This window comes from Carassius gibelio, chromosome A4, assembly GCF_023724105.1.
Source record: "Carassius gibelio isolate Cgi1373 ecotype wild population from Czech Republic chromosome A4, carGib1.2-hapl.c, whole genome shotgun sequence".
Lineage (NCBI taxonomy): Eukaryota > Metazoa > Chordata > Actinopteri > Cypriniformes > Cyprinidae > Carassius > Carassius gibelio.
Genome location: NC_068374.1, coordinates 31,280,528 through 31,305,752, shown reverse-complemented (window position 1 = coordinate 31,305,752; position 25,225 = coordinate 31,280,528). Strand labels below are relative to the sequence as shown.

At 38.1% G+C, this 25,225-nt stretch overlaps 2 protein-coding genes across 5 annotated transcripts in view; one reads left to right on the top strand and one right to left on the bottom strand.

Moving 5' to 3' along the window:
- adipor2 (adiponectin receptor 2) overlaps positions 1 to 3,197 on the top strand; it is a 34,501-nt gene extending 31,304 nt beyond the window's left edge. For both annotated transcript variants that reach the window (XM_052581965.1, XM_052581973.1), the window contains 2 exons: positions 1,666 to 1,859; positions 1,953 to 3,197. In XM_052581965.1, coding sequence (XP_052437925.1) covers positions 1,666 to 1,859; positions 1,953 to 2,081 — 323 coding nt within the window. In that variant the 3' untranslated portion in view covers positions 2,082 to 3,197. The remainder of the gene's footprint in view (positions 1 to 1,665; positions 1,860 to 1,952) is intronic.
- A 9,064-nt stretch (positions 3,198 to 12,261) lies between these two features.
- Positions 12,262 to 24,594, bottom strand: LOC127977188 (uncharacterized). Of its 3 annotated transcripts, XM_052581913.1 has the most exons (3): positions 24,428 to 24,593; positions 22,676 to 22,733; positions 12,262 to 17,748 (listed from the first exon to the last, which is right to left on the bottom strand). In XM_052581913.1, exon 3 carries the CDS (start codon positions 17,686 to 17,688, stop codon positions 12,592 to 12,594), a length of 5,097 nt encoding a protein of 1,698 aa, XP_052437873.1. In that variant the 5' UTR covers positions 17,689 to 17,748; positions 22,676 to 22,733; positions 24,428 to 24,593; the 3' UTR covers positions 12,262 to 12,591. The 3 variants fall into 3 exon arrangements, with proteins under 3 accessions (XP_052437873.1, XP_052437882.1, XP_052437866.1); XM_052581922.1 differs by lacking the exon at positions 22,676 to 22,733 and having other exon boundaries at positions 24,428 to 24,594; XM_052581906.1 differs by lacking the exon at positions 24,428 to 24,593 and having other exon boundaries at positions 22,676 to 23,220.
- Between the last annotated feature and the right edge of the window lie 631 nt (positions 24,595 to 25,225).

Genomic DNA, 25,225 nt, shown 5'->3' with positions numbered 1-25,225 from the left:
TGGTTTTATTTTTAGTGCTAAATTGTTTTTTTTTAATTAGCCTATTTTTGTGTTTTGCTTTGGTACCGAAATTGGTACCGAGAACCGTGGATTTTCACTGGTATCTGTACCGAATACTGAAATTTTGGTACCGTGACAACACTACTGTCGTTGCTAAGCGTCCATCAGCTACGATATCCATTACAAGGGAATTTCAGCAATGGATTCAAAAATGAGCTCGTCGCACCTAGGGATGGGTACCGAAACCCGGTATTAAACTGGCCCCGGGGCTAAATTATGAAAGACCGTGGTATCAGTATAAGATCTGACGCTATCAGTTCTACTTTCGGTACTGGTGGGAAAAAAATGAATGTACTATGTATTTTTGCTTAATTTTATCGTGCACATTTTATCTCACCAAACATTTCTAATGTGCTATGATATTAAGACATTTGTCTGTGAGATCTCATGCGCGCCGGTGAAGCTATCTGTTAGTCAAACACACACACACACACCACAACAAGCGCGACGCACGCACACAGTAAGAAAACTCCCGCTTAATTATAGCGTGATGATGGCGAAGAGATTTGCTTAATGTTATCGTGCACATTTTAACTTACCAAACACTTCTAATTTGTGATATTAAGACGTCTGTCTGTGAGATCTGCGAGATCTCTCATGCGCGCTGTGGAGGCTGTCTGTCAGTCACACACACACACACATAAGGGGCCGTTCACATATCACGTCTTTAGCGTGCTCAAGTTCGTCATTTCAAATGTAGGCGTGCGGGAGGCGCACTCTGAGGCGCATCCGCCCCGCATCCAGTTAAAAACATCTCAACTTTTCAGAATGCCGCAAGCACACTGCAGGGTCATATAGCTTCCTCACCTTTTCCGTAACAACGTTGAAAGTTCAGGCAAAATGAAGGAACAGCTGATCATAGCTGTATGTGGATTTGTAAGTTAATTTAGTAGCAGAGCTACTGCAAGCATTTTTTTTGTGCCGCAAATCCATTTATCCATTGCTGAAATGTCCGCGTCTTTATGGAGAGAGCAGGTTGCTTAGCAACGCTTTGGAAAGAAGAAAGGTTTTCCATGCGTTTTAGGCGCGATATGTGAACGGCCCCTAACACAACACAAAGTAACACAACACAATGTACCGATAAGAATACCGTTAAAGTACCGGACCGTTAATCAGTATCGGTAAGAGTAGTAATACCGTTAAAAACTTAACGATACCCATCCCTAGCCGCACCGCGTCTCTTCCATTATGACCGCGCATACCGCATTTAAAATAATGAACTTGAGCAAAAAAAAAAAAAAAAAGACGTGATATGTGAACGGCCCCTTAATGGGTAAAAAGGTTTACTTTCGGTTGACGGTTAATATGAGCATCCATAACTGCCATATAAACATAATGTAACATACAAAATGAATTAATTTTAAGCCACATCTTTCTTGCTCTGAATCTGCCATAAAATAAAATTAAAGTTTATTGATCTTTGAAAAGGTGCGTTATGCCATTCTCATTATATTAGTTGAAACTGGTCTTAGAACGACAATATTATTATCGCGATCATTTCTTGGACAATTTATTGTCCAGCAAAATTTGTTATCGTGACAGGCCTAGGTATAAAACATCTAATAACTCAATACAAAAATAACTGTCCTGTCTTCTGTGTCTCAGGTGTGTTTGTGGGTCTTGGCCTTAGTGGAGTCGTCCCCACACTGCACTTTATGATCACTGAGGGCTTTCTGAGGGCCACCACCATGGGACAGATGGGCTGGCTGTTCCTCATGGCTGCCCTGTACATCACCGGAGCCTGCCTGTACGCTGCACGTATCCCCGAGAGATTCTTCCCTGGCAAATGTGACATTTGGGTGAGTTCATGGAATTCACACACTGAGTTCAGAATCCACACTAGCCTGTCATTACATTTAAAGTCTAATCCGTACCTTGTCATTATTTTGCAGTTCCACTCCCATCAGCTGTTCCATATCCTGGTGGTAGCAGGTGCTTTTGTTCACTTCCATGGTGTGTCCAACCTGCAGGAGTTTCGTTACACAGCTGGAGGTGGCTGTGCAGAGGAGGGTGGCGCGTGAGCCCCATATCCTGCGGTGCTTGAATTGCACCACTAGAGGGAGACAACGTTCCTCTTACCTTTGCAGCCAACAACTGTTCCTCCTGTCAATGAGGGGTAAACCTAAAAGGACAGCACTGAACGACAAAGTTACTCCCCTTTATTATTTTTCTAATTTTTTTCTTTCCGTTTCTGGTTTGTTCTCTGTTTTGCCCATTAAATAAAATACACCATGGGATAAGGTAAACACAGATTAAAGGTTGGCGGTTCGTGTTTCCTAAGATCATACATACAAAACGAGGTGATTTTTTGGTTGGTCTATTGCTGTTTGATGATCTGTTGGTGTTTTTTCTTTGTACAAGAAAAAGAGTTAAACTCAAAAACAAACAACAAAAATGCAAATGTGTGAAAGTTTCTTGGGGTGGGCAGTTGGCCATTTTAAACTTTTTGATGTAAATAAGATTCCTAAAATTTGGGTTATATAGATTTGTACGAAAATAAAGTTATAAAATGTTTTTAAAAATACATCATTTATATCATTATATTGTTTAACAGAGGAAAAAGAGAGAACATTGTTTTCCAGGGAAAGAGGACGCATCTTGTCTCGAGTCAGAAATGGCTAACCAGATGCCTCAGTGTTCTGTTATCCTAAGCACAACTGTTAAGAGCTAAAAACACACCTGTAGGCCAGTGGGACGCCCTGCACACGAATGAGGCGCCAGGATTCAGCACTCACATACTCCACAGGTCTTCATATCACCGTCAGTGCTGTTTCCTTTGACACAGAAGGCCGGTTTTCCATCTTTTGTTAATTTCTCTCTTTCTCACTCTGTTCTCGTTTTACTCATCTTTGTGAACGTCCACTCAACCTGGTTTTGGACAAAAAAAAAAAAAAAAAAAAAAAAAAAGGAGAATCGATGAAAGACTTGCTTTTGCAAAGTACTCCGAGCAATGCAAGAACGGATTTGTTGTGTAATGTTCTGTGTTCACCATCTGTATGTGATATAATTTATTAAAAGAGTTTTCATGGAAACATTACAACAATCTGTAATATTCCACGTTTAAACATGAGCAATGTTTGGTTTCTCAGAGATTTTACATTATTTAAATTTTAAAATCAATAAAAACCTTCATGACAGTTGTGGTTATTTTTTTATTAGTAATTTTTTGCACCAAGTTAATGTTTTAACTGTTGCTAGCGTAATTAGTCAAATGACCTTTGCAGTTTAGGTGATTGGCTCCAAATGATACCTGGCAGAAAAGCTGATACACCTGGAACGTCCTACTAACGAGTTGGACTGTCGTGACTCAAGTAGCATATCCAAAAGAGGACATGCTGTGCTTACATCACTTTTGCACAACCTATAAAAATAATGCATGGTATATAACAAATAATTAACTTGCATAAAGCAGAGTTATTACTTTTATATTGTTTATTGCTCTGTCATTAATGTTAAAGAATTACAATTTCCCTTGTAAATTACATTGTTCCTGATTATATATGATTACACATGGCATCACCACTGAAATGAACATGAATTAAAACACACAACTTTCTAGATATTATAAACCTACAAACTAAAAGCAGTGCTTATTAACCTGTGAACAGCTTCCTGTTGTATTGAACCAGCAACCTCTGGACCCATGAGGCAGCGCTCTTGCCTGCAAGCCACGGGTCTCTTTTGCAGCTTCATGCGTTTAAAGCTTATGTTTAGCCACTGCACCACTGTGCTTCAGATAAGAATAGATGCTGTAAATCTCATTTTAAGTGATAAACGTTACTTTAAAACGTCCTGATTTGACCCGAAAGGTGAACAAACATCCACTGTACCACAGATTGTTCCAGCAGTGTAATTCACAAAAAATAAATATAAATACTACAGAGGGCAAAACCATGTTAAGATTATTATACTTGATTGTACTTCACAAAACTCACCACAGGAGGGTGAATTAAGTTTAAGTTTATTACACTCGACTTGCAACTCACAAAACTCACCACTGGAGGGCGAAGCCAGTTTAAGTCTATTACACTCGACTGTACTTCACAAAAATCACCACTGGAGGGAGAAGCCAGTTTAAGTCTATTACACTCGACTGTACTTCACAAAACTCACCACTGGAGGGCGAAGCCAGTTTAAGCCTATTACACTCGACTGTACTTCACAAAACTCACCACTGGAGGGAGAAGCCAGTTTAAGTCTATTACACTCGACTGTACTTCACAAAACTCACCACTGGAGGGAGAAGCCAGTTTAAGTCTATTACACTCGACTGTACTTCACAAAACTCACCACTGGAGGGAGAAGCCAGTTTAAGTCTATTACACTCGACTGTACTTCACAAAACTCACCACTGGAGGGAGAAGCCAGTTTAAGTCTATTACACTCGACTGTACTTCACAAAACTCACCACTGGAGGGAGAAGCCAGTTTAAGTCTATTACACTCGACTGTACTTCACAAAACTCACCACTGGAGGGCGAAGCCAGTTTAAGCCTATTACACTCGACTGTACTTCACAAAACTCACCACTGGAGGGCGAAGCCAGTTTAAGTCTATTACACTCGACTGTACTTCACAAAACTCACCACTGGAGGGAGAAGCCAGTTTAAGTCTATTACACTCGACTGTACTTCACAAAACTCACCACTGGAGGGAGAAGCCAGTTTAAGTCTATTACACTCGACTGTACTTCACAAAACTCACCACTGGAGGGAGAAGCCAGTTTAAGTCTATTACACTCGACTGTACTTCACAAAACTCACCACTGGAGGGCGAAGCCAGTTTAAGTCAAGTACACCCGGCTGGATTCTTTCAAAGACATAAAAGATAGGAAATATGTGCGTAGTTGGTGTAGGACAGAGAATGCTGTTTAAAAGGCTAAAAACACTGTACAGTTTTACAGAGCCTTTACTATGATGAAGTTTTTTATTGTTAACTTGACTCACTATGTCTGATTTATTGAATCAAGAGATGTTAGCTGCTGCAAGTTTACTCTTCTTGACCAGATTAATTCACAAATGAATAATTGGGACATTCTAAAAGCACGCTCAACGTGAAAGTATGTGGCTTTATGCATTAAAACAGTGTTTTAAAAAGACCAAACTCAGTAAACAAATTATTAATAAAACATTCTATTCACAGACAAGTAGATATGAGCACAGAATATGAACACAAAGCATTTACTTTTCCCCCATAACCTGCTTGTCTGTAAATAAAATGTGTTATTAAAAATGTTTACCGAGTTTTTTTTTTTTTTTAAACACGTTTTAATGCATTACGCCACGTTACACATTTTCCTTTTAGTTTAATGGTTTTCTATGGGAGGAAAATGCTTAACACGTAATTAAACACATTGCATTCTTATTCTTGTCTCATCTGCCTGTCAGTGAATAGAATGCTTTATCATTAATTTGTTTACTAAGTTTGGTCTTTTAAAAACACTGTTTTAATGCATTAAGCCACATTAAACGTTGGGTGTCCCGAATCATTCCAGTTGAATGACAAGAATCGCTCAAGTCACAAAATGGATATCGAAAAAGATACCAATTTATTATAAATAGATGATACTTTATAAAGTTTATCTCAATATTTGACAGTGGCTGTGAGACTGCACTTAAATAAGAGCACAAATATCATGAAATTTTGTTCATTACTATAGCAACGGTTTACAGGTATGTCCTTTCAGAATCATCACTGGCCAATAGAAATAAAAGTTTATCGATTTCTCCACTTTCAAATAGCAAGGAGCATCATATTTTCCTGAAATAAAGGGGAGAAAAAGTCTATGTTTTGCAATGTAGTGAAGAAAATTTAAAGTTTCATAAAAATGTAATTGGCAGACACATTAGAATATTGCAGTGTCATTTATCAACTGCATGACGTATAATTATTTGCAACAATAATTGTCTTGTCATGCTATATAAATTAAAACAGTAATGATACCCCTTTCATTTTCCTTTCTCATACTCTGATGATATGAAAATCAAATTTTCTAAAATTATTTAATTCATAATTAATTCTTCTGTCTGAAGACCTGATCATCTTACTGTGGATAATCAACCCAATTAATTTACTATATTCATATGTTAGCCTAAAGATCAGCTTAATTTAACAAAATCATTTCAGGGACATGGCGAGTTACAGGTTGATGTTTTTTTTTCTTTTGTGCATTATGAAGGCTTTATAAAACTGTACAGCGTTTTTAGCTTTTTAAACAGCATTCTCAGTCCTACACCAACTACGCACACATGACTATGAAAGACTATTGAACCAATCAGAGTAGGTATGGGGCGGGGCTGCACGTGCAACCCCACCCCAGGTGCAGCCCCACCCCGATCTGCAGGCTGCAGCCGGGTGCTTCTCGTTTAAGTCTATTACACTCAACTGTACTTCCCAAAACTCACCACTGGGGGGCGAAGCCAGTTTAAGTCTATTACACTCGACTGTACTTCCCAAAACTCACCAATGGAGGGCGAAGCCAGTATAAGCCTATTACACTCGACTGTACTTCCAAAAACTCACCACTGGGGGGCGAAGCCAGTTTAAGTCTATTACACTCGACTGTACTTTACAAAAATCACCACAGGAGGGCGAAACCAGTTTAAGATTATTACACTCGACTGCAACTCACAAAACTCACCACAGGAGGGCGAAACCAGTTTAAGATTATTACACTCGACTGCAACTCACAAAACTCACCACTGGAGGGCGAAGCCAGTTTAAGTCTATTACACTCGACTGTACTTCCCAAAAATCACCACTGGAGGGCAGAGCCAGTTTAAGTCTATTACACTCGACTGCAACTCACAAAAATCACCACTGGAGGGTGAAACCAGTTTAAGATTATTACACTCGACTGTACTTCCCAAAAATCACCACTGGAAGGCGAAGCCAGTTTAAGTCTATTTCACTCGACTGCAACTCACAAAAATCACCACTGGAGGGCGAAGCCAGTTTAAGTTTATTACACTCGACTGTTCTTCCCAAAACTCACCATAGGAGGGCGAAGCCAGTTTAAGTCTATTACACTCGACTGCAACTCACAAAAATCACCACAGGAGGCAAAACAATGTTATGTTTTACGTACGTACCACGTGAAAGAATCCATACCAGACCCCACAAGAACTGATTCTTGGCTGAACTGGATCAGTGGCCTATGGGGAGGATGGGGAACCTGGATTCTACATACTGTTATACCTGTTGTTTTACTAATATTGATTCTCCTACTAATAGCACCCTGTGTGATGCAATGTATTAGTACTTCTATTATGTGTTCTGTTGCAGCGCTCACTACGAGAGATACCTATCAAGCGATGCTGCAAATAGCCAATCCAGTACAGACAATTGCTACGGACACGGAGAAATTGGCGATGCATGTGATCACAGCTGGGGATCTTACATTAGACGCGGATAGTTATACTGAAGATGATTAAGTGCATACTTATGAGTAGGAGTTGTTGTATTATCCATTTTTATTCTTAAAATTGTATGACAAAATGAGTACTAACTAAAAGTATATCCCATATGATTAGTGTACGAAAGTAATCAAGAAACATCAAATACTGCCCAAGATTGTTCATGGTTAAGTAAGACATGGCTTCGACTCTCTTGAAGTGGCCATTGTGAGATTCTGCTTGTGCACGTGAACATCTTGTGTTAAAGGACATTGTGTGATGAAAGTATGATGTGCTGAGATTTGAACCTTACTCTTGTTTCATGCTATTTGATTACCCAATACAGTCAGTAATGCTTATTCAGTAAATTATTTTCCAGACATTTCCATTGCCTCATATCCTAAGATGCTGTATAAAAGTGACACCCAAGGCACAATAAAGTCAAGCTTAGAATGAACTGCACCACTTGTGTGTCTCATTCTTTAGTCCCTGGTACCAGCTCTCCTCTGCTCAGATAACCTGAACCAAAATTATATTTGCGATCTCGAAATCAAGAAAACAATTTATTTTTACAATTACACTGTACTTCACAAAAACAACCACAGGATGGCGAAACAAGTTTAAGATTATTTTTCCACTAAAGTATTTCACAAAAATCAAAAAACAACAACATGTAAATTGTCGTGGCAATTTTCTATTTCAATTAGAGTTACAAGACAAAAGTCTTTTGAATATTTATTTTCCTGCAGGAAAAGGTCTAAATTCATACAGTCGTTCAGGGTTGGCTGTGGATTGCAACAACGAGGAAACAGCATTTATACCTTTATCAAATCCAGATGATTTGATCTCATCCAATCATAATGCATGAATTTAATGCAAATCATTTTCTAAGTAGCCAGGACGTCTAAGAAACTACAATAACATTTCTGTCTGACACACTTGTCTTGCACACATAGATTATATATATAGATTGCATAAATAGATTTCCTGTTAGCTCTCAGCTCATAAAAAACTCTGGCATACTGAAGCACCCAGAGACAGTGTAAAGAATACTTTACAGTGAAGCAAATAATGCAAATATATTTCAGATTGAAAACATTTCTTCCACACAAATATAAAATGTAAACATAACCTAATTTGGCAATAATCAGATAAACATCTAGAAATACACATCACATACTTTCTTCCTCACATAGCCGGACTGTTAAATGAACAGTTGGAAATAATCATAAGGTTACAGGACATCTTAGACTACATTACTATGATTAATGTTAAGGATAAATCCACAAGACACTTCAAACTATACGTATGTAGCAACGTGGCGTCACGCAACAGAAACAGTGTAGAGACGAGTACGCCATAGGGCTTACACCCAGCGAAATACCACGCACCCTCAGGTGCTACTCAAGGGAACAGGTTCAAGACTACTAAAGAGAGCAAGAGACATGACATACCCAGATAAAAGGTTTAATTTTACATTAATCCTAAAACATTAAAGAATGGTCTCATCAACAGTTTACCAGTTAAATACCCAATAGACCAATACAGCTTTACCAATAACAAGAAGGGACAAACCCCACAGGAAATCAGTGCATACAAATCCAGAAGCAAGTGACAAACCAAAAATGAACTAAAGCAAAAGAAACAAATACACTTCCCTCCTGTTAAGCTTCAGTATCACAGCTCATCAACACATTCACCTGTAGATATAAATGCACAGAACACTCAGGGGAGCAGCAGTCCAGTACCATGATGGCCCACTGTTAGCTGCATGCAAAGGATAGGCCTAATGAAACTGCAGGATCAGATGGTATTCTTCAAAACAGATGAAGCCAGCGTGAGAAACGGCTGTAGATATAGGCTTGTGAAACAACAGCCAGCGCTCAGGCTACACCTCATTCTTAGACCACAGTAAGCTTTACGCTACCTGCGCTCATCACTTCAGACATACACACAAAAGAGGAAAGCAACAGGACATAAACCCCTTGACCTTTACGGAAGATGGAGCGAAATAACCCTGTGCCACTAGACTTCGGTCTCTGCAGAGCAAAAGTGGGCTTTTATCACCTTGTGGGTGTTTTCAAACTGCTGGGTGTTTCTTAATCATGCAATCAAAACGATCCCCCTTACCCAACCCCACCCCTAAACCGAACATCACTATGACATCATCCAGTCAGGTCACCCTGATCTCTAGGAAAAAAGTGTGGTCTCTATCCAACAAATATCTAATCACTAATCAGGTTAAAGAGGTATCATTCAAGTTGCTACATCAATTTTTAACCAGTAAATCTTTTTATCAAAAAAAAAAAATGTTTCCTGAGTTTGATCCCCTATGCTCCTTCTGTGGAGTGGAAGACGAGTCTATACCTCACCTTTTTTATGGGATTGTGTTCATGAAGCTACTTTTTGGGAACAATTTTGTCTATTTGTACGCGTTTCCTTATTAGTCAATTTTTCTATGGGGTTTAAGGATGTGTTATTTGGTTCTTATAACTCTGACAAAAATCTAGAAGACAAGTATTTTCTTGTTAATCTATTTATTTTTCTAGCCAAGTTTTCTGTACACAAGTGAAAATGCGTCTGTCAAACCTCTTATTATTGTCTTTTGCAATGACCTGAAATATTATTTGAGTATATCTTCTTTCAAATTCCAAAAATTCCAAAGCTTTCAAGTCAGTTACATTCGTGCACAAAGCATAATATTTATGCTTTTTTATAATGAAAACAAAAGAGACTCGAGGCATTTCTATCTCTCTTGAATTTATTTAAAGGATATGTTACCCCTGGCTCAATTATTATTATTATTATTATTATTTTGTAAATATATTATTTATTTTGTTTTACTTTTGTCTTTTTTACTTGCTTTTTACTTTACTTCCTCTTTGTCTACTGGTTACAATTATATTATCTTTTGTTTTTGTAGATGAAACTGTATTTGCTATTATGTAACACTCTGATCTGGTAACTCCCATTACTATCCTTGCTAGCCACTGGACCGTCACTAGAACGCAACTCAATAACTGAGCCAGCAGGTGTAATCAATGACAAGGTATCGCTCAATGCCAGCGGGCGTGTCTTCCCATTGAGAAGATGCAAAAGTTAAAATGGAAACTGATTCCAAGGCATCCACAAACCATGATAACTCATCCGGTCACATTAATATGAAAAGCATTATCATGATTAATGCTACGAATAAATCTAAAAGACATTTTAGACTATACATATATGAAACATGACTGATGTTAAAAGGCATACGGTGTAAGCTTACTATTATTGTATGGAAGAAGTAAAGGTTTGCAAAAGCTTATGAATGAAACCTGTTTTAAAGGTAAAGTACATTTAAACACGCAGATTCTCAAAACTCGATTCACCAATGACCATGGTGTTGGTGTGTTTCGCTGGCCAGCAAACTCACCAGAACTGAACCCCATAGAGCAGGGGTCGGCAACCTTTTCGGCATGACATGCCATTTTAAATTTTTCTGGTTAACCACTGTGCCAAAAAGTATTATTAAAAGTTGACTAATATTAAATGATTTGCAGCTTTATCTTACCTCGTTCTCTTTAACGTTAAACTGACGCTCCGCGCTCTGCTTCTGTGAACCGTAAACCCCGCCTACTTTGATTTGATTGGTCATCTCAGTCATTTTGTCATTGATGAGCGCTGTTAGACCACTGAGAGGCTTTGATCTAAAGCGCTTATTATGTGCAGCGTTTGCGCGTGCATCTGTAGACTAGCGCAAATTAATCCTCACACTTTAATACAGTGGTCTCAAACTCAATTCCTGGAGGGCAGCATCTCTGCAGAGTTTAGCTCCAACCAGATCCAAATCACACCTGCTTGAAAGTTTCTAGAAATCCTGAAGACCTTGATTAGCTGGATCAGGTGTGTATGTTTGATTAGGGTTGGAGCAAAACTGTGCAGAGCTGTGGCCCTCCAGGAATTGAGTTTGAGACCAATGCTTTAATAGTATTTATAGCTCCTAACAGACTGTGTGACTATGAGGAGTTATTACCTCAAAGTGTTTTCACTATGCCATTGCTGGCACGCGTGCAGTAGTTTGCCGACCCCTACCATAGAGAATCTATGGGCTATTGCCAAGAGGAAAATGAGAAACAAGAGACCAAAAAAAAAGGAGATGAGCTGAAGGCCACTGTCAAAGAAACTTGGACTTCAATACCACCTCAGCAGTGTCACAAACTGATCACCATGCCACACTGAATTGAGGCAGTAATTAAAGCAAAAGGATCCAAAACCAAGTATTGAGTACATGTACAGTAAATGAACATCTTTTCCAGAAGTTCACTTTTTTTTTTTCTTTTTTATTGCTCTTATGAAGTATTCTAATTTGTTGAGATAGTTAATTGGTGCGTTTTTGTTAAATGTGAGCCAAAAACCATTAGAATTAAAATAACCAAAGACTTAAACTACTTTAGTCTGTGTGCATTGAATTGATTTAATACACAAGTTTCACAATTTTTGTTGAATTACGAAATAAATTAACTTTTCCATGACATTCTAATTTACTGAGATGCACCTATGTATTACAAAGCACACCACTTTTTGAAACTGCATTTGGTCACATTGTTTTTCTACACCAATCTGTACTGTGAAAAAGAAAATGAAATAATTCTACAGATCATACCCATCATAATTGTTTGATAAAATTATTAAAGTATGAATGAACTTGTGGTAAATGTTCTAAGACATTAAATGTTTCTGCAATAACAAAGAACCAAAGAAGCTTGAAACGCAGGACAAGTAATTTAGAATATGTATTAAGTGACACAAAGGCCTTTCCAGTAAACTTTCCAGTCATGTATTTCGAAATACAAATATATATTTATATTTTACATAATGCAACAACATTCAAAAGTACTTCAAATAGTAAAAAACTATTCTTACAAAATAACATTGCAAAATGACTGCAATCAAAGACATACAGTCACATACTGTGTAGAATATTACAAACAATAATTTCCTTAAAAAAATAAACTTTCCATTTAGCTCTCAGTAACAATAAAAAAAAAAACATTCAACATGGTCATCAACAGAAAGCTGCCACACATTTCAGCTAGAGTTATTGTGTGTAAACATACAAGTAAATTTAAGCAATAATTAAAAAACTTAGACACAGGTTAGCTGCTTAGGGTTTTCATAAGCTGCTTAGCTGCTAAATGACTTGTCTCTCTTTCACTATTGTACAATAGCTCGGCTCTGTGAGTCAAATGGTTTCTCAATGCACTCATATTTGACTTTAAGAGGTCCTGAGGTTTCAGTGTTTTTTTCTTCGGTGGTCCACTCTCCTGTGTTGACCTGGGGCTGGGAGGACAAGTCTTTGTTTTAGGTATAAAGGTGCTACTCCATTGATTGTGAACTTTTTGTTTAGCACAAAGCTCATCTGCATAGTCTTTGCAATCAGAGACTGTTAAGGGAGCAGGGGCTGAAAAATGCTGCTTTGGGGTGTGGTACTGTTTTTCTGTTTTGGACCCATATAAATCAAATCTCACTTTTTTTGGTTCAGTTCTTTTCTGTTTATTCACTACCAGAATACCATGCAGCACCAGCTTCTTTTCTGATCCGTGGGGTGATGCGTCACTTGAGTGACCAGACACTTTCTGCGTCTGGAGGTTTTCTCTTTGGTTTGTTGAGGTTCTGTAAGGATTATCTCGTTTTTCTTGCCGGTGTTCTTTTAATTTTTTCACTTTACTACAGTTCTGACTCTGACCACTACGGTGTTTGTTTGCAGATACACCAGGTTGAGTTTTCTTTTGTTGCCAGTTCTTTTTAACTATAATATCTGGAGCGAAAAGCACAAAATTATCAGAACCAGTACGAGTGCTATCAGATTTTAGCTTATGCATGGAAAATGTAGTTTTCATTGGAAGTGGTTGGCTGCACTGGGTGAAAGATTTGGGCTTGGGTATTCTAATTTTCTCATTTTTTTCTTTTTTCTGCTTTTTTGGTTGAATCTTGGTTAGCTCCCGTTCAGCTGACCCCTGATTTTTAGACATTGTCTCAGTCACTGATTTTACCAGTACTTCATCTGCAATGCATGTCTTTTGGAAAGCAAAATTTGACTTCTTGACTTTCACTTCAAGAGATGGTGAACAATGATTTTGTCCCATTTTTGATTTTGCCCTAGTGTCTTTTTTTGGTCCTTTCAGTCCTTCATCTGCAATGCATTTCTCCAGAGAATAAACTTTTGGCATCTTGACTTCTTGTTCAAGAGATGGCAGACTACAATTTTGTCTCAGTTCTGATTGTATTATACTGTCACTTTTTTGTCCTTCATCTGCAATGCATTCCGTTGTTGAAGCAACTGTTGTCGCCTTGATTTCTAGTTCAAGAGATGGTGGACTACGGTTTTCTACCAGTTCTGATTTTACCATACTGACTTTTTTTTGTCTCGTCAGTCCTCCCTTTAAAATGCATGTCTCCAATGGAGAAACATTTGGCTTCTTGATTTTCAGTTCAAGAGATGGTGATTTACAATTGTGTCCCTGTTCTGATTTTACACTCTTTTGTTCTGCCAGTACTTCGACTGCAATGCATTCATCCTTTGGGGGAGTTAGCTCCTTGACTTCTATTTTAATAGCTGGTGGACTATAATTTCCCCACGGGTCTGATTTTACATGACAATCATTTTTTTGTCCTTTCAGTCCTTCATATGCAATGCATTCCTTTGTTGAAGCCACATCTGGCTCATTGACTTCCAACTTAACACATGGCAGACTGTAATTTTGACCAAGTTCATTTGATTTAGCAGCAGAGCCCAGAAGATTAACCTTATCTGTCATAGGAGAGCATGGCTCCTCTTCTAGCTCAAACAACAGTGCATGTTCCCCACACTGGAGGCAGAAAAGATCAGCATCACTGTCCGACTTTGTCACATTAGTGGAACTGGATTTCACAATTTGGGAACCACAGCGAGAGCAAGTGTGTGCTTTGTTGCACTCCTGGTTAAGTTGAATGGGTGCATCAAAGCACGCTATAAGATCTGGGCACTTAAAGTTGGACTGGGATTTGGTTTTGATGGTACATTCAGGTTCTTTTTCAAGCTCTTGGAAAAATATTTTAGCATCTTCAGATGATAGCACCGTGATTCCCATAAACAAGGATTCATCACTTGAATTTTCATCAGGAGATTCATTTTTCACTGCACATATGTCTGCGGAGTTACTAGGAGTGCCCATATTGCCTGGATTCTCATTAGACATGTTTTCCTTTTTCCAGTTGTTTGAGGAATTAATAAGATCGTCCTTATTTCCAGAATTTTCATCATCAGAAATATCCTTTACCAGCCAGGTGCCTGAAGAGTTATTCAGAGCCTCTTTATAACCTGTATTTTCATCATCAGAAATATCTTCTACAAGCCATGTGTATGAGGTGTTATTAAGAGCTTCCTTTTTGCCTGTATTTCCATCATCAGAAATATCTTCTACAAGCAAGGTGTCTGAGGAGCTATCCAGAGCCTCTTTACTGCCTGTATTTCCATCATCAGAAATATCTTCTACAAGCAAGGTGTCTGAGGAGCTATCCAGAGCCTCTTTACTGCCTGTATTTTCATCATCAGAAATATTGTCTGCAAGCAAGGTGTCTGAGGAGCTATTCAGAGCCTCTTTACTGCCTGTATTTTCATCATCAGAAATATCTTCTACCTGCCATGTATCCATGGAGCTATAATGAGTCTCAGTAGAGAAAGACACCATAGAGTCTCCAGGACTCAGAGAAAGTGAATCTGAAACATTATCATGTGTTTGCTTGTGATCTTGTCTGAATACTTCTTTTGCATTGCTGAGGTCTGTAAGTTTCTCTGTAGACCTTTCAGTTAAAGGTGTGATGTCCAAAGGTTCTATGGTAAAAGTTTGGTTTTGACTGATGTCCTCTTGCTTCTTGAATGTCTCTTTCTCACCTACTTCTCTGAGCACTATATATGAATGCCCATTGTTTTCGGCAGCCTCTTCCCCCCTTTCATTTCCTGCCCTTTGTATGAAAAGATCTGTTGGACTGCAAGTGTCTGGATTTACACTTTTCTCCTCAGGCATGTCTGTGAGGGAATTTGCACCTAAACTGGCTGAAGCGACAACAGTGTTATCTGAAAATGACTGTGAAGTTGCCTTAAACACAGTTATGTCATCCAACAGTGGTTCTGATAGCACCTTTTCAATATCAGCTGGCTGTCCATCAACATTTAACCAAGAAGATCTGAACTCCTCTGACCATGAATACGTCTCATGTTTGAGAATGTCGCAATGAGCTAGCTTCTTCAGGTTTTCAGTTTCGATGCTTTTAAATACCACAGACCCATAATCCTTTGCATATTCTATAGATAACTGCAGTGCCTCTCTAAATGATTTAAAAGGCTCCAACATATTGGATGCTTTCCCATTCCAGTAGAGTTGCAATATCCACTGCAAAATGCTCTGAGATTTCTCAGGATTTCCGGCTGATAACTCCGTCATCTCTATAGACTTCACTAACTCCATCAGCTTCTCCAGTGTGTACTCAATCACTGGCACACTGGACAACTCCAATGAAGGATCATCTGAATCACAGTCACTTTGCTGCACATCATTTTGACATTCAACTGGGCTAGCAGAGCTTGTATCAAGATCTGCCATGTTGCCTGCAGTCGCATTTTCAAGGCTTTTGTTGTCCTGTTGAGCCATTTGTGACAGCTTGTCACTTACAGTTTTTTCTTGGTTAGATTCTTCAAAAAGTGACCAAACGGAATCAGTCTTTAACAGTGGACTTTCAGCTTTTTGGAGGCTGGTATCATCCATTGGTGCAGCTTTTGAGATCTGGTGGGAAATGGGTGGAACAATGGCAATGGCCTTGTGAGTTTGCTGAGCAGCTTTCTGTAGTGCAAAGACCACTTCAAGACAGTCTGCTGGGTTTGTGCTGTACTCTATGATGTGTTGGCTCATTCCTTTAAGTCTGTTCTCATTGCTACTTGTCTGATGGGTACCCTGTTGGGCAGACTGCACCCCACAATTCCATATGTCTTTGGACACTATTGTTTCTTTGTTCCGACAGTCTCTTTGAAACATAACATACTTTATTCTTTTACTGGGTGGTTCATCTGTACACTGTTCTCTTGGTTTAGAAAAAGGTTCCTTTGAGTGATTGTCACTTCTTTTGGTTGCACAAACCTCAGACTGCTCTGGACAAGTGTCCTGGTGAGCAGTTCTTTCATTTGATTGCTGATTATTTGCTTGTTCATTGTCATTTGAACACATTAATTCATCTATTATTGAGTCAGCATCATCTACAGTTGTAGATTGGGGCTGAAGCTGGGCTTCATTGGTCTGTGTCATTTGAGAAGTCTGATTAGTGTTATCTGTCTCATTGCTTGTGCCCAGAGACTGAAGTCCAGCATTTTGATTATTCTGAGACTGGGTCGCAGATACATTTGGACCAGCATTTGACTCCATTTCTGGCTGGTTCTGGTTAACAGGACTTTGGTTTATGTTATTGGAAGGTAATGAAACATTGCTCTGTGCTCCAGAAGGTGGTGTCGTAGAGTTGCGTGAAGTATTATTGGCCTCAGTCCTGCTCTGAGCTTGATCGTTACAAACTTTCTGGGAGACTCCACTGCTATAAGCCAGATAAGAGTAGTGTCTGTGGCGTCTTCGTTTTTTGCCTTCATATTTTCTAGAAAACCATTGTTGATTTTGTTGTTGTCGATGATGACGAGGAACCATTCTATGAGGCTGAAGTTGTTGCTGATTGTTCATGGAACAAAAGCTGTCATTGTTATAAATGTGTGAACCCCAACCCCTTTTTTTATCCACAGAGCTGCAATGGTACATTTGAGCTTGACTACAGCCTGTGTTTCTGTAGTTCTGTGGGGATGAATCATGCCATTGCCAGTGCTGCTGTGTGTTGGAGGTTGGAAACGGGTATTGGGGACGGATCTGGTTTGTCTGATTAAACCAATTATATCCATCTGATTTTGATTGGTCCATACTGCCTGAGCAAGTTCTCCACTGATGTTGTCCATTGGAAAATTTTCTCTGTAATGTGTCATGAAGCTGGGGAATGAGCTGGTCCTGCAACGCATTGGGTTGATCATTCTTGACAGCGTAGCACATAGATGAGAATTGTTCTTGGTTCTGAGTTGGATGCCATTTTTGGTACTGAGGAGGAAGTCGTTCTTGGTATTGATGTGGAGGACGATCTTGGTACCTCGTTGAAGGATGTTGATTTGAACTCCATGTGTATCCCTGCATGGTTATGGTTCCTCAGTGGCTGCTGCCGTCGCTCTTATGCTGAGTTATGCAGTAAGAGTTCTAAACAAAAAATACAGAAATTAGGTTACAAAACACTTGAAAATCTAAGAAATAACCTTTAAGTCAAATCAAGTCACCTTTATTTCTATAGTGCTTTATACAATACAGATTGTGTCAAAACATCTTCACAGTGATTAACAAGAAAATAACAGAATCAATTAGGGGAAACAACTAAGGATGAAGTGGTCTAGTGTAATATGCCAAGATGTGAAAATAGATGTCATTATTTTTTTATTATTTTTGTGTTATGTTTCCTTAGAATTTAATGCATTCTGCACTAAGTACTAGATGTTCTTTTGCTGCAAATGTTTGCAAAAATAAGATATATGGGGGAAGTCATGGCCTAACGGTTAGAGTGTTGCAATACAAGGATTGTGAGTTTGAGTCTCGGTCTGGCAGGAATTGTAGGTGGGGGCAGTGAATGTACAGCGCTCTCTCCACCTTCAATACCACGACTGAGGTGCCCTTGAGCAAGGCACCGAACCCCAACTGCTCCCCGGGCGCCGCAGCATAAATGGCTGCCCACTGCTCCGGGTGTGTGTTCACGGTGTGTGTGTGTTCACTGCTGTGTGTATGTGTGTCAGAGTATGGGTCCCCATACTTGGCTGAAAGTCACGTCACTTCTCACTTTCATATTTGTTTAACAAAAACCACAACAATCTATCAGACGCAGCATTGAGAGGTCATGTCAACCTAGTCACAATGTGCATGACATTGAAATGTACATGATGTAGGGGCTTTCCCTTGTTTTATCTTATTAGTGCAATGGTATAAAGAGTGTTTAGTTCTCATAAGTTTTACACTTTCTGCTTTGTATGCTCAAGGGGCCCTTTTGTTCATTGTTTTGGTGGCAAGATACTCAGACTCTATTTTACTCATTTTGTTTTTCATTTAAACTTACTGGTAATAAATTTTATTCACCTCCCCATTGTCAATCATTATCTTTGATTTATTAAAAGTTTGATTCACATTTTATTTAAATTTATTATTTATTTGTCATTCACTTATTCAATATTAAATAAAAGTTTGCTTTTTATCTTCATCTGACTTGCTCTCAAAAGCCCCTTTCACACTGCGATTCCGGAAAATACACGGTAATGTATCCCGGCAATTGTTCACGGGTCGCTAGATTTTGCACTTTTACACCGACATTGATTACCTGGAATATTTGTGTGCGTTCACACACAACCCGTAAAGGTCCCGCTAAAAGAGTCACGCGATAATGTGCGTCATCAATGCGACACACCCTTTATGGCATTAGTTTTGGCTTTCGTTCACATCGCTCGTTCCGGGACTGAACTGTTCCGGGGTCGCCTTCTGTGTGAAAGCAAACACGTCCCGGGATTGATTCCTGGATTGATCCCAGGTCGGGGACCTAAGCCCCTTTCACACTGCATGTCGGACCCGTAAAAATTGCCAGAACATTGCTGGGTCACCCTCTGTGTGAAAGCAAACATGTCCCAGGATTGATTCCGGGACTGATCCTGGGTCGGAGAACTAGTAACATTGCCGAGTTCAGTCAAGGAACGAGCGCTGTGTGAACAAAAGCCAAAAAGGGTGTGTGGTAGTGATGACGCACGTTAACGGGTGACTCTTTTAACGGGCTGTTTTGAAGGCAGATCAACGTTAGTGACAGAAAAAATATGTGCAAACTGTAATGAAGCAGAAATCAGTTAGTTTCTCAAATTCCACGCTGAAGCTGAGATCATTCGCCAGTTTCAGTGAGAGTTAACATGCCCAGAATTTTTGATTCGTACATTACACATCACATCTTGATAACATGTGTCTTTACAGGACCTTTACGGGTTGTGTGTTAATGCACGCACATATTCCGGGTCATCACTGGCAGTGTGAAAGTGCAAAATATAGCGACCCGGTAACAATTGCTGGGACACTTTACCCATGTATTATACGGAATTGCAGGGTGAAAGGGGCTAGAATTCCACATTCCACCTTCAACAAACATATTTTAGTCAATGCATGCAATCTCAATAGATGTTTATTTAATGAGATTTCCAACCTAAAATGAGTGTTCATTTCATTCATCTTTAAATTTCAATTCACATTTAAATGTTATCTTTAATGGGATTTTCTTTTTTGTAACCTTAAAATATCACTAAAAATAAATGTCCTTAAATGTCACTTAAAATGGATGACAGCCCCAGAAAATGTTTAATAGTTCAAAGCAAAAATATTTAGTACAGTGTGTAACTTGGTGTCCATTTCTATTGCAACTAGGCTTACTTACAACTTACACACAGCTGTTGCAACCCCCCCCCCCCCCAAACACTGACAGCTGTTGTTCATAGTCCATAGGATCCCTGAATTCCTATGTATTCTGAGCTGTGACCAGTCATGACCTTAAATGCTGTCTAACTACAGTTCAGTGTTTATTTTTAGTACAGTATGTGGCTTCTGTTCTTGTCACGTGGAAGTGAAAGCTCATAAAAGAAACCAATTTAATTCCATGTTATATGCAGACTACAAGCATCCTCTTCTTGAAAGAGTGGATGCTGAGTTGCCATATCCTTCATATTGATATTAATTATATTATAACATTGTTTCTTGTTTGACTATTAATCAAGTTATGGCAAAAGTGAAATGTGTTACCTTATGTGCGCTTATGAGATATTAAATAATCCTGCTTAATGCTGTACTTCTGCGCCCTAAGATGATGACTTCATAGTGTGTGTGTGTGTGTGTGTGTGTGTGTGTGTGTGTGTGTGTGTGTGTGTGTGTGTGATGAACCATACTGATAAAATTCTAGCTAGGGCAAGGAGACCTTGAAGTTATGATAAGTTTTCTGCGTATGTGTGTTAGTATCTGTCTGTACTGGGAGAAGCTTAAACAGTCCCAGGAAAAACATTCAACTGCCAATGTCCAGTGTATCAGATATACTTTGGAGCGACATACTGCGTTTGACTTCCAGTCACTGGTCACCAAAATAATTGTCAGAAGATATGTTTGAATCGTTAACCTCGTTCTACATTTCAAATATAGAAAATACAAATCCAAAATTAATATAGTTTTAAAAAGCAATCCATATATGATGTATTGTGCCCAACTAAAATTAGTAAAATGATTATATTATTCAAAAGTACTCAAACTGTTAAAAAATATAGAGTAAATAATAATACAAGGTATATAAGAATACTACGTATCCAAAAATCAAAGTATCAAAAGTCTAAGTATATAAAAAGTTAAAGTATCTGAGTTGAATAAACCTGTAAAAGTTCAAAGTTCAAAAATACCCAGATATGCCTTGAATACAGGGTTACAAATACATCAAGAGACTGACGGTACTGTGTTTCTCATTAAAACCCAGACATACAGAATCATAAATAGCTCAAGATACAGACATTGTGGAACTAAATGGAAAGCCACTGCAATATCTATTGCTGTCTCTATGTGGCTGCAGAGGTCCTCTAAGGCATCTGGAAGAGACTGTTACTGTTATTGTTAAGCACGTAGCAAATGAACACGTGGCAGAAATCAGAATTTCGATGCACCACAGCCCCTCTAAAATAAAACACAATAAATATGTGTTTAGAAATGTATTAATTAAAAATAATTACTCATATTTTAGTTCAAGTAGGGTATAATCCCATGTCCCCAAGTAAGCTTGCATAACTTCAGCCACAAATAAATTTACTTCAATAGTAAAATACAATGATAACCCTACTTTAGTAGCCTAATAAATGGACAGCATAACAAATTAGACATTTTTATAATGGGTATAAGAACAACTTACTTTAATGTAATTATAGCCCTTATATCCTATTCCAGGGGTCTCCAAACTCAGTCCTGGAGGGCTGGTGTCCTGCAGAGTTTAGCTCCAACCCTAATCAAACACACTTGAACCAGCAAATTATGGGCTTAGGTGTACTTGAAACTTCCAGGCAAGTCTATTGAGGTAAGTTGGAGCTAAAATCTGCAGGACACCAGCCCTCCAGGATGGAGTTTGGGAACCCGTCAAATACATTTTATATAAAGAACCATTTATCTGTTTTAGTGATTGTAAATTGTGACAATATGCTTCTTGTATTAGGCAACATGTTGAAATATACTGTTTTTAAGTGGTGTGGTGTCCACTCTGTTATATCCTGCTCCTGTTTCCCCCTCTGTCCACCCTGTCACCTCAGTGTTTTTGTGATACTACTAAAATAAGTTCAACAAATACTATGCATATATTACTTGTTGGGAATGAAAGTTAAAATGGTTCCAAAATTCCAATTACATGTACTTTTTATTCAAAAAGAAATGTTGAAATTATGCTGTGTTTCAAAAATACAACAACTTTTTTTCAAGATAATTGCCAATAATTAACACTTTGTTAAAATACATTTAATACAAGTGTAGAGGGGAACATTTTGCTCTTTTTTCAATTTAAATATTACAATAACTGTGCATTCAAAACATTTGTTAAGTGAAATGAGAATGTCCTGTAACAGGGTGGATATTTTGTCCTTGCATATCTGAGGAATTTCGTGAAGAAATATTTAAGTATAATATCCTGAGCGGGTCCAATATATCTTTCTTATAGTGTACCAAGCCATTCTTCAGCTAATATGATTAGATCATGGAAATAAATCTATATATATGGAAAGTTATCAAGCTGAAATGGCGCCGAATTGTAAGAATGACCCAGAAACCCCGCCCCTGCATCTAATAAACACTTAACCTACTACTTTTAATTAACTACTCGTTGTAGAATAACTTAATGGTGATCAAAATAGCTACGTGCAAGTAATACAAAAAGATAGATAGGCTACTAGTCAGTTAAAACTTATTTTGCAACTTGCGAATGTATGCTACTGTGTAGGCAATGCAAAAAAAGAAAAAAAAAAAAAAAGATGGATGAAGAGCAAGGCAAGAAATTTGTGAGGTTTCATTTTCTTAACTCTGTATAACCTAGATAATTACTCACAATATATAGTTACATGGTCGCGTCGATTCCGTGTCCGCTTTAGATCTCCAAACGTGTCCTGTTGAAAAACAAAGATTGAATCCGCACGAGAATCATGGAATCCCTTGGTTTTAACGCATCAAACTTGCAAAACGCGCATCAATTTCCACTGTCAGAGAGTAAGTGAGAGCGGACACCACTCGCTTTGCAATCTGAGGCTCTAATAAATGCCAGACTCAGAGCATGACAAAAGAAGGGGCTGTCTGAAGACACACACCCCGCCCACCACTTAACACCTATACCCAAACCCAGGATATTAACATACATACAGATTGTGAGTGGTGAATCGACCTTTGAGAATTTACTTATTCTGATGTGTCTTATGCATTTTTAAATGTTTTATAAATTATCTTCCAAGAGTGATGTCAGTATTAACAATGTAATTAACATTACTAGCCTATATGAATGAATATTAAGTAGTGTTGAAATCTGCTTTATAAGAATCTTAAAAGATCTAGTGTGCCCTTTTGTACTCTGATGATGAATTTCTCTGAATAGCTGCCAGCATTGGTGGGGGTGAGTTATGGGGGGGGGGGGGGTTGTTGTGTTTAATTTAGAAATAGCCCTTATGCCCCCTTATGCAATGGATATATATATATATTTTTTTTTTGCCTTACTCTTTAAACTAGTTGGGTGCAACTTAAACCTTAAGACTTAGACTCAAACTTTATGAAGGTTTTTATTTGATTCAGGTGGTATACTCATTCATTCCACATTGTTTTTATTAATTGTAGTTTGTGTTCAATCCGTCATAAATGGATTGTTACTAATATTTTCTGGCTTCAGATATGATTATTAAAATGTAATGTTTCATTGTCAAGTTTTACTTAAGTTGCAATGAGTTCTTTAAACTTTTCTGAATACATTTGCATATTTCTAAAACCCAACCGTCTGACTGGATTTGATTTTGCATCAGTGAGTAAGTTATTTTGTTTCTTATTGTTTTAAATTATGTCAGCTTCTTTCAGCTTTGTTAATAAAACAAAAATACACCATGGAGAGAGATCAGTCAATAAAGAGACTGATAAAGAATAAATGAACAAAACTGGGTTCTTATATGAATAATAAAAATGTACTAGCATAGCATTATGAGTTTTTTTAAATACCACAACAGTATTGTTATTTGTGAGAATTTAGTTTGCTAAGAAAGGCTATTTGCAGTTTAGTTAGTGCTGTATCTGTTCTATGCATAACCAAAAACCGGTGATGCATGGGGTGTGAAACCTAACATCATGCAGATGTGAAAATTAGATTAGATTAGATTCAACTTTATTGTCATTTTGCAGAGTAAAAATACAGAGCTAATGAAATGCAGTAAATAAAGATGCACTGATGTCATCACAGCCTTGAAACATGACAATAATCAATCTGACAACATTAACCATAAGGGTTACATCTAAAGCAAAACGCATCACAAATGATCCCAATATCCTTACTCAGTGAACAGCACAATCGTCTAAACATTTTATTTTCTGTAACTATTAGCCTTGTAAAGAACCACATGTCCTATTTGTATCAGCATCATGTGACATGTCATGTAACACTGCATGATATAGTATGTGGTTTTAAGTTTAACAATGTTATCCACAAGTCAGCTCTCACTGTTTAGCATATAACAGGCTACTGCTTTCTCTTTGACACTATTCACCAATGAGCTAAATTCACATTTCCTGTGGAGCTCTTGTGAGAGTTACTGTTGTGCAGCATACTTACTGTTGTTGCGGTAGAAAGTCGTACCATTTTCCAAAAAATCTCTCAAGGCAAGTAGTTCCAGATGTCATATTTTCAGACTTGATTCATCAGACAGCAAAGCAGAGAAGCCTACTGAACATCTAACCATCCCACTTGCAACTCATACTTTTATACAGTCCTTGAAAAATTACATTGCAGGTGCTCCTGTGCTCCTCCTCCTTTTTTGGAATCTCCCCAATATTCTCTGCATGCATCACAGTTATTTAATTAATTATCTGACCTGTACATCATGACATGCTTCCAATCATGTAAACTATGCAAGTATAATATCGCTTAAAATTGAGTAAAAAGTGAACTTACATGACCTAATTCGTATCTGCATATTTGATTGACATGCCAAGTCAAATTCTTCGTGTGTAATGAAGCTCTTTCTGACTTCTGTCTCTTCTCATGATGTCTTAAATCATTGTTAATAATAATAAAAATGTACTATATTGTTTGCGGTCGTCCCACCAGTATCTCCTGGAAGACTTCACACTAGTTCAAACAATAAACACAGTAGGATACATAGCAAATAAATATCTACTCAAACCAAAGAAGTTAAATTAGTCTATTTCAATTTCCCTATATTAATACAAACAAAAGCCTTGATATATTGTTTTGCCTACTATTAATAATATATGTAGCCTAGTTAATTTCTTTGATTAAAGACTTATAATTTAAATGGAAGTTGGTGTAACCCAAATTTTGACCTCTGTCTTGAGGGCATTTGCTACGTGCTTAAAAGTGCAGAACAGTCTGTTCTGAAGGCCTCAGTTG